General features: G+C 40.6%; 1 protein-coding gene across 8 annotated transcripts in view; it reads left to right on the forward strand.

The window, feature by feature from the left end:
• The first annotated feature begins 7,267 nt into the window (after nucleotides 1–7,267).
• celf5a (cugbp, Elav-like family member 5a) overlaps nucleotides 7,268–13,921 on the forward strand; it is a 200,479-nt gene continuing 193,825 nt past the window's right edge. For all 8 annotated transcript variants that reach the window (XM_085152292.1, XM_085152295.1, XM_085152293.1 and 5 more), the window contains exon 1: nucleotides 7,268–7,727. In XM_085152292.1, coding sequence (XP_085008418.1) covers nucleotides 7,370–7,727 — 358 coding nt within the window. In that variant the 5' untranslated portion in view covers nucleotides 7,268–7,369. The remainder of the gene's footprint in view (nucleotides 7,728–13,921) is intronic.

The raw sequence follows: 13,921 nt of genomic DNA on the forward strand, positions 1-13,921 counted from the left end.
GGAAATAAATCAGGATGGGTGCAAGAAACAGATTTCCTCATCTTTCTGAAGCACTTTGCAAACCACACCAAGGTAAGCCATGAAAAAAGTAATGGAATTGTGATGCTGGTGCACAACTACATTTTTTCAGCTTCATTGTTATGTTCAAAAGTTCATGTTCAAGAGTTGTAGGTTACAATGCCCACTGAGCCAATGAGGCCAAAATCAAGGAAGACCAACCAAAATTAATGAAATATTCAGTTGCAGAAAATTCCATAATTTGTCTTTTTTGGGGGGTTGGAATATGTTCAAAAGCTAGATTTCTGCATTCTGTCACACACACACACAGCTACATAAATGGCTCTAAGTGCATTCATGTGTTGAATAAAAAAAATTACATGTTAATGTTTTGTCAGTACCCTTATTTCATTGTGTTACAATCCCAGGGTGAAATGTATTTCACCCTGGGACTATGGGGTTAATTGTAACATTTCACTCTTTGTGTTTGAGACCATGAGTAATTGCGCTGCAGAGAAAATAGCTGTACTATTTAATAGCAGAGACATGTAAATACTTTGCATTCCATTTGGATCCACTACCTTAAAAGAGCTCCACTTTACAGACAGAAATGTCAAAAATGTTACAACTATCCCCGGTCTCCCCTACTGTTACCAAATAGAAGCTCCCTGACATAAAAGTTGTGCAAAAGCCTCCTCTGCACGGACTGTGCCAAAGCAGAGAAGTAATCAGCTAACGAAGGACGCCAAAATACAGAGCCAGCTACTAAGATTTGCTTTTTTGGCTTTCCTAGCACAGCTTTAGGGGAAGTATCAATAATTTATCATAGGTTAGTCATTATTTAGACATGGGTGTCCTCAAATGACTGGGATCAGAGGGGAGCACGAAGTGGACCACGACTGCCACCTTGTGGTTATAATGTGCAAGTATAAACTGGGACTAGAGTCGGTGATCATTTGTTACATGTCATTTTGTTTTGGTGGAAATTCCCTTGAAATAATGCTCTATAAATGAGTATAAAGAAAATTTGTCGACTTCTTTTAAATCACAATGACCAACTTTTATAAGGATTTATAAAATGTTGTTTATAGTGTCTGTAATTTCTACTGTTCTGGTACAGATTTGTATTTTCTTTTTTTTAAAGGGTGTTTGGAAACACTTTCATTCATAAACCTTGGTGCACCATTTCACCTGTTTCAATATTGCAATGATTTACTTGTAACATTGCAGTGATTTTCTCTTTTCGGGCATATATACTTATCATATACACACACATAGGAAGGGCAGATCTGCTTACAAAATGGGCAGTTCTGCATACAAATAAAATGGTCACTGCTGACCCGAGGTTGTGGAAAAGCAGCTTGAACACCATGTAATCTGCTGATCTAATGATGTTTTTCTAGCGATAATTGTATCTATACTAAAACAGCAGCAGTCCAGGCAATCTTGAAATTGAGGTAGCTGTTGAGGCTACTCAGATCACAGCAGTGACTCAGATTAGGAGACATGATTGCTCTGCAGGCTGACTATTTCTCTCCTCTGCAACAAAACTGCAGTCACAGTGGGTGACAGGATTCTCCGGGAAGCAATTTTGGGTGATAAAATTAATCTACAATATGTCAAAATTATTTTCAATGATTGTCCCTTCTCTTATCCGTCAACACATATAATGCACAGCAAGAGACTGGTGCAGGAGAAAACAGTCTGCTTCACTTCCTCCATGGACAAAGTACAAGCAGTTCCTCCAATTCAGCTGGAGGAAACCACAAACTGGATCTGTTTAGTGCCAAAATGAACTGCTACCAACCAACCAGAGTAAAAACACAGAAAGTAAACAGGGACAATTAGAATGAAATATAAATAAATACACCCCCTGGGTGCAGTTTAAATCTGAGGTCCCCTTAAAAATTATATTGCTCATTCTACAGAGAGTTAAGGGAGGTTGATGTAATTATTATTTAGACAGCTAGTTACTGTAAGCACGGCTCCAAGAGGCAGCTCATTTCCTTCTTTTTCCTAATGATTACACTCCTGGCCTTTCTTAACTGGAAATGAAAAAAGGAAATTGGTGTGTACTCTTCGGCTGCTTTTTAAATTGGCTCTGTTGGATAATTATGTATGCTCACCGAGATTGTAGAATTCATGTGCAAGTCTTTACTATTTTGTCATTTCGGGTTGTGGAGTTTTATTAGAGCAAACAGATGTAGTGAAGTAGCACTTATCTCTACTTTAGATCTTAAAAAATATATCACTGTTTCAATTATTTACGCATTTAAGCTTATTTTCCTGATCTCGTTTGACACACAGTCAGAACGGTGCCGCAGTAGTTAGGCCTGTCCCTCGCAGTGAGGAAATGCTTGCTGGCTTCGACCTTGTGGCTGGCTAAAGCCTTTTTGGTGGAAAGTTTACATGTTCTCCCTGTGGGTGCGTGGCTGTTCTCCAGTTCCCTCCTGACGTCCACTAACATGCATGTTAGGTTGCATTTCTAAATTTGTGTGGTATTTCTGTCTGTGTTAGTTGGGTGTGAGAACTCCACCTTCGCCTAGTGTCTGCAAAAACATCCCAGTGCAAACCTGGTAAGATGAACAGTAAAGAGTGTATGGATGGCTATTTGACACAGATGACCCTTTTAATGATTGCAACAGAACCAAAACCACACACACAAAAAAAGTCCATTTTTGTTGGAATAACTGGTTAATATCAAACAGCTCTAAGCTACTTTCATTCCAGGGATCTAAGGCTTGTAAAAGTTGCATCACCCCAGCTCCGCAGTTCAACCAGCTCTTATCACATCTCATCAGCCTGTTAAGTCACTGGTCCATAAAACTGTCTCAAGTGTGATACACCATCATCACATCACACCCTAATTTTCTCGAAAAAACATCTTACAGCTGAACAAGCGTGCTTTGCAATGCATAACCAGAATGCAACGGTGAATTAGGCACCGGGGGACACATCTTACTCTTGTCGCTTACTAACCCACAACTGCAATCACCAAGCCAGCCCGAGCGGAGAGGAGCTTTCTCTCGACAGCAAAGTGTTGCGCACTTTGTGATGTCAAGTTCCTAATTCGCTCACCAACATCAACTCATAACAAGACAGCATGCAGCGTTTTAAAGTGCGCGTTCACATGGACGGCGTTTGCTTATTATGCAAGCGAGTTAGTCAATCTGGAGAACAATGCTGAATTTGGATAATTGGGTGGCGTGTGTGTTTATGAGTGTAGGAGTATGTCTGTCTTGACTGTACGTCTACAAGAGCTCGCAGAATGCAAAATGACTCCCAGAGCTGCCTTTGTCTCCCTCGGGCCTCAAAGACTTCCCAAGCTGAACAGCTCAAGCTAGGCTGCCTCCCTCTCAGGGTCCAGACTGGTTAACAAGCAGCAAAATAAAAGCCAGCAAGTTAAATTGTATGTAACTTTTTAGTTTGCACAAATAGTGTGACCTTTATTGATTTCTTGTCTCTGCCGTCAGCCTGGTAAAACACTAATGGCATTGGTCAATAAAAAACCATGAAGTGGAAGTTCTCAATACCCCTCCCCCTGCGCTGACCATATCCCTAAAAATAGCCACTCAGCCTCCCTCAGAGGCCACTGAGCCAGAGCCATGACAGCTCACTACCCTTATTCAATATGAGCTGTACTGTGTCCCTGTTTGTTTCCCCACTGCAGATGTAAGCGGGCTGACACGCTGAGCCATATGCCAAACACATCTACTTCGATTCCTGTCCCTGCCAACTCCCATTCAGATGGCCAGAGAACCCTGCCTCTTTTAATCAATAAATTAATAACACTATGAGTGGAGCATAAAATAAGACTTTGACTTTGGTGCGCAAATTGAAAACAAACAGCAGCTTCAGCAACTCTAACTTACATGGTGTTCTGGGACCTACTGCTTCAAAGAGTAACATTCATTTTTCAAAATGCCTTGTGTCTATGTAGTCACCACCCGCCGTTTTATTGACTGGTATGTGTCAATGTGTACCCCTGCCAGCTTACGTCTTTCTCTCTATACTTGCGCTTATTGAACTTTGCAAAAATAAATTATACGAGCAGAATTCAATAAAGTTGAAATGACCCCCACTTCTCTCCCAGAGAAAACAGCCATCTTCTCTTTGTAGCCCATGTTTTTTCTCCAAACTTCTCAACGCCGAACTTTGTCGACCAGTCTGTGTCTGCTGCACGTTAGGCCCTTCGGAATTGAGACTCGCCTAGCTTTTCAGGTGCGCCGCGGAATTCAAAACAACAGGGGCTGCTGAAGGCGATTCACTTACACAGTGATGCAGATATTCAGAAGTTAAAGTTCTGGGAGAGCACCCCTGTGGTGCCGTTCCTCCACGGTGAGAGAAGCAGCAGCAGCAACAGCCAGCAGTATCGATTCACCTCGTAGCCTTGAGCCTGCTGTCACAGACAGTATATCACTTCATTTAACCCACTGTTAAATAGGCTGTAATTAGAAATCTGTCCTGCAGATGTGTTTTATTTAAAGGATGGTTTGTGGCTAAGTTGCAAAACTACCTACTCTGTTTTGCATTAGTTTTGTTGCTGGCGTTCTTTTGTTCAGCGTTTCATTTTCACGAAGGATTTGAGTGCTATTGACAGAGTCTGCAAAGAGAAAGCAAATGATGCAAATAAATCCCCTCTTGGGGGATTAGTCTGCATGCTATTTGAAAAAAATATGGTAAGTCTCTTAATTGTAGTTAATGCTTGTTGGTCTCTCGACTCAATCTGATGACAATAAACTGTTTTTACAGCCAGCATTTTAACTTTGAAAAGCACAGGTGATGTAAAATCCTTTAAGTTTCCATGTAAGCCATGACAACAAGCCCGGCTGCACACAGATCACAGATTTTGTATCTACAGTTTTGTTGTATATGTGCAATGACGATAAAGAGCTATTCTATTCTATTTTAATTTTTGACAACAAGTTGATATTATTGCTCTGTAGGTTGATCCAACAAAAAGCTCTTTGCGTAGTTTCCTTGTGGTTACTATTCTTTCAAAAATTAATCATAAAATTTTGTCTTTTGGATGTTGGATTATGAATTTGTTGTGGTGAGGAAGAACAAGAAGTTCAATGCTCACTTATTTGTCTACAGAAGTTGATATTTTGTCATTTTATTTGCTGAAAATTGGCTATTGAAGAAGAGGGTCTGTATCTTTCCACACTCTCTCTCTCTACAATACTCGCATGCCTATGCTCATTAAAACTGTACATGCAACTTACAATGAAAGCGTTGAAAGTGTTATTGATCTCTGCATTCATTCCTCCTCTCAGCACCGGCTGTAAAGTGATCTCTTTCAGAGCAAGTAAATGAAGGGGGATAAAATCCACAGTCTTTGCTCAGTGCAGAAATCCTTATTCAACTCAGAGACCTAATATTAAGATTCGGGAACCCAAATTAGCCAAATGAAATGGCGATCTTCTAAAGGTACATTTTAATTAGAACAAAAGTTCTGCTGGGCTTTTCTGCGCTGTGATAACTTTGTAGGCACAGAAACAGAAAAAAGGAATGTCTTACTAAAAAGCCAATCTTTGATTATTGGATTTAAGAACAACCTTTGGATACTGTTACAGTGCCATTAATTCAAATACATGGTAATGGCCTGCACCATAGCACTGTTTAACCTTCAGCTGTTTTAATTTAGAGAAAAAAGAAATAAATGTGTTCTTTACCTCTCCTGATGGTCCTTTAAAGACAAAACAGTGTTGTGGACACCAGGGGGTTCATTCATTGTTGTTTACACACTGACAGATTTACAGCTGGCTTCCACATTTATCTCAACATTTAAATGATTTCTATGATGATTTGAGGACTGATGGGGTGCCGCAGCACTGTTTACAAACACGAACACAACTACGGCACAATGAAGTTGCTTAAATGTCTGTGAGATTTGATATATTTAGTTTTATACTGAAAAAACACATGAAATTAAGTGATATCGAATAACCTTTGTGATAACTTTACCACACATTAGCAATTTACTCAGTAGTCCAACCTCAGTTGGAACCAAAGGTCAATACTGGGGTTATAAATCATTTGACAAAATTAGCATTTAACCCACTTTAAATCAAAACCTTCTTTTTTTAAATAGTCAAAAAAACAATTAAAATGTGATCAAACTTTAAGAGAAGACATTTTATAAATTACAGCTAGAAATATGCGAGCGTAAATAGTCGGCCTATTCTGCTGCAGACTTGCATACTGGGGCGCTTAAACAGAACAGAGCTGTCATTATCGTAATTGCTAACACCTGTGTTTTCCCCACTGTGAATGTCAGCTGTGGGAAAAAAATCTCTTGAGTAATTTTCTTTGTGCTGCTACTTTCACTAAAGTAAAGGTTTTGTCTTCAGTCTTGACAGCGATTGAAAACAAAACAAAAGCAAATCCATCTTTAATGTTTTTCATTTTTTTTGTTTTGTTTTGTTTTTTTGCCAAAATGTCTTTCTTGAGTTGAGCTGAACCCAGTTACGTGGGGCCACAAGAGAGTAGGGAACATGTGGAAGAGAGCCTCGACAGGTGGAGGTATGCTCTGGAGAGGAAAGGAATTTAATTCAGTAGAAGCAAGACTGAATACATGTGTGGATATATGAGGGAGACTGGTGGAAAGGTGGATTATTGATAGTCAAGGTGGAGGAGTGTAAATACTTGGGGTCAGCCATCCAAAGTGACAGACAGTGGACAAGAGAGGTGAAGAAGAGAGTGCAGGCAGGGTGGAGATGAGTGACAGGCGTGATTTGTGACGAAGCATAGCAGCAAAGAAAGGGAAGGTTTGCAAGATGATAGTGAGCCCTGCTGTAATTTATGGAGGAGGCAGAGCTAAAGATGTTAAGATTTTCAGTGGGAGGAACCAGAATGGATTAAATTAGAAATTAGTACATCAGAGGGACCGATCACGGTGAGCTGTTTGGAGACAAAGTGAGAAAGAAAAGGGTGAGACGGTTTGCACATGTGGAGAGGAAGGATTTTGAATATGGAGCTGCCAGGCAGGAGGAAAAGATGGAAAAGATGAAAACCTCAGAGAAGATTCATGTAGTGAGGGAGGACATGCAGAGGGTTGATGTGACAGAGGAGAATGCTGGGATAGGGTGGGATGGAGGCAGATGATCCGCTGTGGCGACCCCTAAAGGAAGCAGCCGAAAGAAGTCTTTTTTGAGTTCAAGTACATCATAAACACCACTGGGTGTCGCTCTATAGTGTCTCATATCGCTTCTGCGCGCTTATTTCACCAATATCAACCCCCTCTTCCTCGCTGTGTGTGCGTGTGTGTTGTGTGTCGGATAGAAAGTCAGCCTGGTTTCCAGCTGAGTGCTTGCTCTCTCACAGTGTGTGTGTGTGTTGTCATTATTATCCACTCTGCTCCCAGCTCAGAATGGCCAGATTCACTCAGACTGAAACAAGAAGGCAGCACCATCCACAGCAGCCCCAGCCCTCTCACTCCAGCCTGGTTTTCACCGGACCGGGGGCACCACCGACCCAACAACCACTACTACTTATCCCACATCAGCACCAGTACCCTCAGATCACATTTCCGAAACCCATGAACGGGTCAGAACCCATTTCAATTCATCCGGAGAGCGGCAACATGAAAGACCAAGATGCCATTAAACTGTTTATCGGGCAGATACCGCGGAACTTGGAAGAAAAAGACCTGAAACCCCTGTTTGAACAGTTTGGGAAAATCCACGAACTGACAGTTCTCAAGGACCGATACACCGGCATGCACAAAGGTAATGTGTCGCCCCTCGAATGGCTGCGAGGCCAATATGAAGCTTAATATCTGCTTATTAGTATCTGTACGTACTGAACTGATTTGTAGTGAAATGCGGATTTTTGTCACTTTTATTTTCCTGTTTAATCGGGCTTAATCGCTCAGCTGTCAACCCCCCAAATAATCTGTATCGTTATGCTCATCACTGCTCATATTTCTGTATAACATTCATGAGGTTTGGCATTTTGCTCCAGTTGCTTTTTTTGTGCGTAAGGCAAGTTTTTAGCTTTTTAGTAATTATAAGATTGGTTTGACGCGCTTTTGCATTTCTATCCCTAAATTTCAGTATTTATTATGACCACAAAAAGAAAGATTTGCACATATTTTGAGTGTTTTGAACACGAGGAACAATTCTTTATTTTATTGCCTTTGAGTGTTTCCTTAACACGCTCCTAAGTGGGGCAGAGGCGCTCGGAAAGGATGCATTTTTCAACAGCCTCCTCTTGCCAGTCCCATCTTTTGCGGAGGGGCGGCATCATTTATTCATCCATATGCTTTCTTTAACATCTCCCCATGTGCAAATAGAGCGGGCTGGGTGCAAACGCGACACGGCGAAATCAGTTCAATTCTACAACGTCTCCAAAGGGCGCACGAACTGTCACAAGATGACGGACGTCGCCACGGAGAGTGGGGCAGTGATGCTTCTGCTGAAATGGAAGCAGCGGGTGTAAATCCACTCAGCTCACTATACATACACTGACAACTTCCATCTTCCATAATGAAGTTGGCTAGCAAGAATATAGATCACTGCCTGGGTGGGAAAAGCATTTCACGATACAGCCCCCCCGCACCCCCCATCCCCTAGATTCAAGCAGTGCAGACGTCATCATTGTCGTCGTCATGACCTGTGAACCCTCACCCAACCTTTAATTTAGACCAGAAGTGTATAACCCCAGAGCTGCACGGGTTTAGCTGATCAGTGACATTCAGGCTTTGACTATAAGCACTGTGATCACTGTTAGTTTCATTGTAACGGTCAGGCCAGTGCACTGTCCACAAAGTTTGCAACATCTTATTCATATAACGACAAAAGGGCAATTGCATACTTAATGCATTTGGAGAACATTTATGGTGATTTCATTGCTGACACATTGAAGCCACAAACAAAAGCATGCAATGGCCTCGACTATCATTTAATCAAATCCACAGTTATAAAAAACCCTTTTCTTTGTTTTTTTCCCACACGTGGATTCTTCATTTCACAGAGCAGATGCAGATGTGTGAAGGATGTAAGCACAGGAGATAAGCCTTTTATTACAGTGACATTTAGAAAAGACAAATGATAATGTATGACAGTAAACATTACAAACCCTGTCGTGTCATGCATCAAGTCGCCATCGCAAGATATTAAATTTGTTTCTGCTACAAAGGTCGTCCCCATCTCCTTTAGAATAATTAATACAAGTCTTTGTGAAGGTTTCAAACCAGGATACAGTTACAGTATATAATAATAATAATGTTTGCCACATATTTTATGACGGTCGTAAAGTTGACGTTATTGTTGTGGAAGTCATTTCTTCAGTATTGCACTGATCTGGTTTGCTTTGGATGCGTGTGTTTTTGTGCTTGTGTTCATGCATATACTAAAATGTCATTTCACCCGTGTTGCAGTAATGGCAGTATTTTGGGTCCTGAATGATGTCACCTTATCGTGCTATCAGGGAAAAGACAATTTAGGCTTTCTACATAACATAAACAGCACATTTCCATTACGCATACAAAAACACTGATCTTTGGTAGACATGTATATAATTCAAGTGAAATTCTATACATAATTTCCTACACCTAGGCCATAAATTTGATATGTCATGATTAGCAATTATTTTTTCAATTAATACAGTGGAAAAACTACATTGTTATTCATTTGAAAAGGTTTTTTTTGTCAGATTTCCTCGTAGCATTATATTATCATCAATTTATTACATCATTCTTGCCCTGGTGGTAAAGTAGAAGAAGTGGGAAAATGTGTAATTGAGATGTACTGCTTGCTTTCGGTGAGACTCTGTATGATCACCCTCCTCAGTTCTCTTGTCAGTTTGAAATGCAAAACTCAAAAGAGCCTTTCAACAAAGTGAAATCCCTTAAAAATATCCAGTGATCTGTTGATTGTGCATTATGATTTTTTTTTTTTTTTTTGCATTTTACTAAACAACAAATCCTGTTTAAATGTAGCTGGATAATCTTCTCTTTCTGAGCTAGCAAAAATGCTAAAAATATGATTCCAAATGCATTTCTCATGGCATTATTTACCCTGAATTTTAACGTACAAACCGCTAATTAATTTTAGATAAGCATAGTTCAGTCAAATTAAATGAGTTAGGATGTAATGAAGCCTCGTTGCACAATTAACAATACAAAATCAAACTCTAATGTGTCAGTGATCCTTGATGAGGTTATTTTATAGTTAATCACGTTATTAAGCAGAAAAAGGATTATGGGGTACGCATCCTGATGGAAACACTGGGCAAGCACCCTCAAAGTGGCACATTCACACTAACAAATCGATGGACAGAGGAACACACGCACATACACACATGCGCACATGCTATTTTCATTATACTAAGTGTTGTGCATTCGTAGCCATTGTGCTTATTCTGTCATTTGGATTTTTTTGGATTTTCATTTCATCCACATTGTGCTCTCTGTGTTTATTTCCTTTTTTCTTATGCAACTGTTTTTTCCCCTTGGTAATCCGAGAGGGAAAACATGGAATTAGTTTGTAAAGCGTGATAATAATGCATGGCCATAATAACTTGACTCAAGAGGATTAGCAAATGTGCATTGTCTGAAGCAGCAGTCTCTTGGGTGATCAGCTGGTTGCCTCCCTAAACAGTGGCTGCCTCTGCCAATTAAAAATTCAGTCTAGCCTGCCTCTTCAAATGATTAATTCTGCCCACGCTGTCGATGGCCTGCCAATTATTGTCGCCCAATTGGTATTAATAAGTAGAGGATTTCCTGATGTTGAATTTATCACAGACTGTGAAAACTTCTCCCTTTGGCTCTAATTACCTTTGACCAGCACATGCAGAACAAATACATACATGCATATATGCACATGCATATATCCAGAACCAGTGTTCCTTTTATGCATTGTGCCTGTTATGTTGCTTGCTATATCAAATTCTTTAATTAAAAGTGCAGTTTTCTGGGTAGATTATATCATGTGAGTTTCCACAATGCACTCAGATCAGAGAGGAAATGTATAATTTAGCACAACAGGTAGATGCACAGACAAAAAAAAATCCCTAGGTTGCTCCAATCTGCCGGGTAAGGCTGCCCGGATATCAATACTAAGCTTGTGTTGAGTATTACTGTGTTAATGCATTTATAAATGGAGATATTGCCGTAGACCCCAGCAAGCAGAAGCACATTAAATCACAGAATAATCTAATGAAATATTTATTCAAGTTTTTATTTTTTCCTTCGTCTGAAGCAGTCTGATGGATAGGGTTTCTCTGTAAGTTGTGCTCCTCAAAGAATAAAGAAGGAAGGAAGCACAGCTAGTTGGAACAAAGCATATTCATCAAACCAGAACTATACATTCCAGTTCTCCTTTATGAAGATGGAGCTTAAAGGCAACAGCACTGGTTAAACCAACCGTTGGTTTGTTAAAGCTGCTTTCTTCCTTTGATATTATGGAAGTACATGCACACATTTCCATATTACGTGTGCCTTATGGAAAGTGTCAAAGATCACGGCACTGCTGTAGGACAGCATCCCTCCTGGGGAAACAGATGGGAAAAATTCGCTTACATCCATAAACAGAGCTGTAGATACAACATGGACTGTACAGAAAGACCAAACTGTGTTAATATTACAGATTTAATAGACAGCTTTGGAACTTATTCCTTTTGACATTATTGCCTGTTTACTAATGAAATGAACCAATATCATAAATGCCATGAAAGCTACACTCCGTTCCAGCTGTGCGTGTGACCTCTGAGTCACCTGAAAAACAATTCTCATTCTCCGTGCAGTTTTGTGCAGTGATTCAATTGAACAAATCTAGAATAAAATCTCCTGTCAGAGTCTAGTGAGCGAAGGCCACCGAGCCAAGCTAATGCAGTAACAACACTTGCCTCGCAATCTTTAAACGTCTGTAAATATTGTAATAAGCAACAGGGCTTTCCTCATAAAAGATGCAGCAGCTCAACGGGTACTGACAGGCGCTATGGGCCTTGACTTCAGGATGAGGAGTGCTGCCTCCCTCTCTCTCCTGCTCTTTTCTGTTGGTTTTCCAAGCAGATTGGCAATCTTAGATGGCAACAAGGCTGCGCTCTGCTGGAGGTTTGTATCTGCTCACCAGGCTCACCTGACTTTTATTCCGTCTCCGCTTCCCTCTCCTTTAATACCTGCCCAGGAGAGCCTTTCAGATGGATTGATTTCCTGCACCAATGCAACATTCATTATTGCTTGCAGTATATTATACTTTCAGTTTGTTGGAAGTGCTGTTACACCATGACCTTTGTGGAATGTGTTTGCTGTAAATGGGTGCCCAGAATGGGAACAGAGATGGGAAAATGAGCAGTGAGTTCTAACTCATTAATGAAACCTATAATGTTTTTGCATTTCATTAACTCAAGTAAATAAAGCTCTTTGGTCCTTCATTCTACATTTTCTGGACAGTGTTTGTGTTTGAAGGGATGGTGGTGATGCCATGGTGTTTTAAAAAGTTATATTGGTAAGTTGACTGTTTTGATGACAACCTATAATAATAATCAATGCGAGATGGAAGGCGATTTTAATTTGGTAGCACTGTTGATTTGATGAATGCGCTACTGGCTTTTTCCAGAAATTTTAAACGGAAGATTTTTGAGTTGAATTATTTTTGGCTGTTTTGTGGACACATTTCTTTTCTAAAGGTAGAGTTGGCAGAAGCGCGCTGCCTTCCTGCTCAGGCTCAAAGGTCAGAGCTATTTTCTTAGTCTAAATAGAGGGAGATAGAAGCCTATCTATTTTGAATGGGCAGCTTTGCAGAGTGCCATTGCCTACAGAGCAGAGTGTACTCTTATGAGGGGGGAGGGGGGTTATAAAGGCACAGAGGGGGGAAAAGGGAGAGCGCGAGGAGGAGGGGGTTGGTGGTTTCTGTTAGAATAGCATGAGCTTTTTAATGTTGTGTTTGAGCCTGGCTGGGCACAGATTCATTTTAGAAGGAAAATGAAATAACAAGGGAGAGGGGAGAGAGGAGATTTTAATGCAATGTTTTGTGATAATCCCTCTCCATTTTGGAATGGTTCAGGAGAACTCATGCGATAAAGCCTTGTACAAGCCTGGAAAATAATAAGTTATTTGTCTTGTCTTATAGTACCGTGCCCTTGGAGGGCTTGCTAGCCCCCGTGTTTTGGACAAAAAACAATCACAGATTAGTCAAGCTGTCACATTTCTCTGATTGCCAAATCGTCGAGTCCTTGATATTGGTGTGAATGAACAATGCATTTATGTCTTACATGAATCTGCCTGAGAGTGCACGTGAACACAAAGCTTTGTGGATACTGGACTTGGTACTCTCACCTAATCCCCCCCACTGTCATACAGCCCGATGTGACAGAGAGCATTTGCACAGTTAGGATGGAACACGTATGAAGCGGGGCTCACGAGGCAAATGACAGACAGACACACGGCGCAGAACAATGGATGTATGGACAGATGGATAAGTGTTTGTCAGAGATGCAGAAACAAATGGCAGCTTTTATCCTAAGGCGCTGGGAGAGCAGAGTGATGGTTCAGCTTGGGACATGGAGGATGCCTCTGACAGGCTGTTTGCCGTTTGGGCAACAGTGGATGGGATGGATTGAGGAGGAGCAGAGGCCAAGCTTGGCAGATAAAATAATCACCTGAAAGCTGCTGACATGAGAAAATCCCTCTAGTAACACTAGTAATATGTAATTCAATAATACCGCTGCTACTTGTAATGTTAATTCTGTGGTGTCCAGAGGTGATTTCTTATTTTATGATTAGAATGTAAGCAGTAATAGCAAAACTGTTTATAATTAATGACAAAATATATTACGCGTAAAATGTTAGTATTTTGACAGCGTGAATAATATGGTAGTTTGCCACCCTAAGTGGGGATAAGCGGAACTATTAGCAGACCTTGTTTTCCACAGATATTAAGCAATCCTTGAAATTTAAGGAAAGCACATTTTAGATTGG

The sequence above is a fragment of the Neolamprologus multifasciatus genome, chromosome 23 (assembly GCF_963576455.1).
Source record: "Neolamprologus multifasciatus chromosome 23, fNeoMul1.2, whole genome shotgun sequence".
NCBI classification, from domain to species: domain Eukaryota; kingdom Metazoa; phylum Chordata; class Actinopteri; order Cichliformes; family Cichlidae; genus Neolamprologus; species Neolamprologus multifasciatus.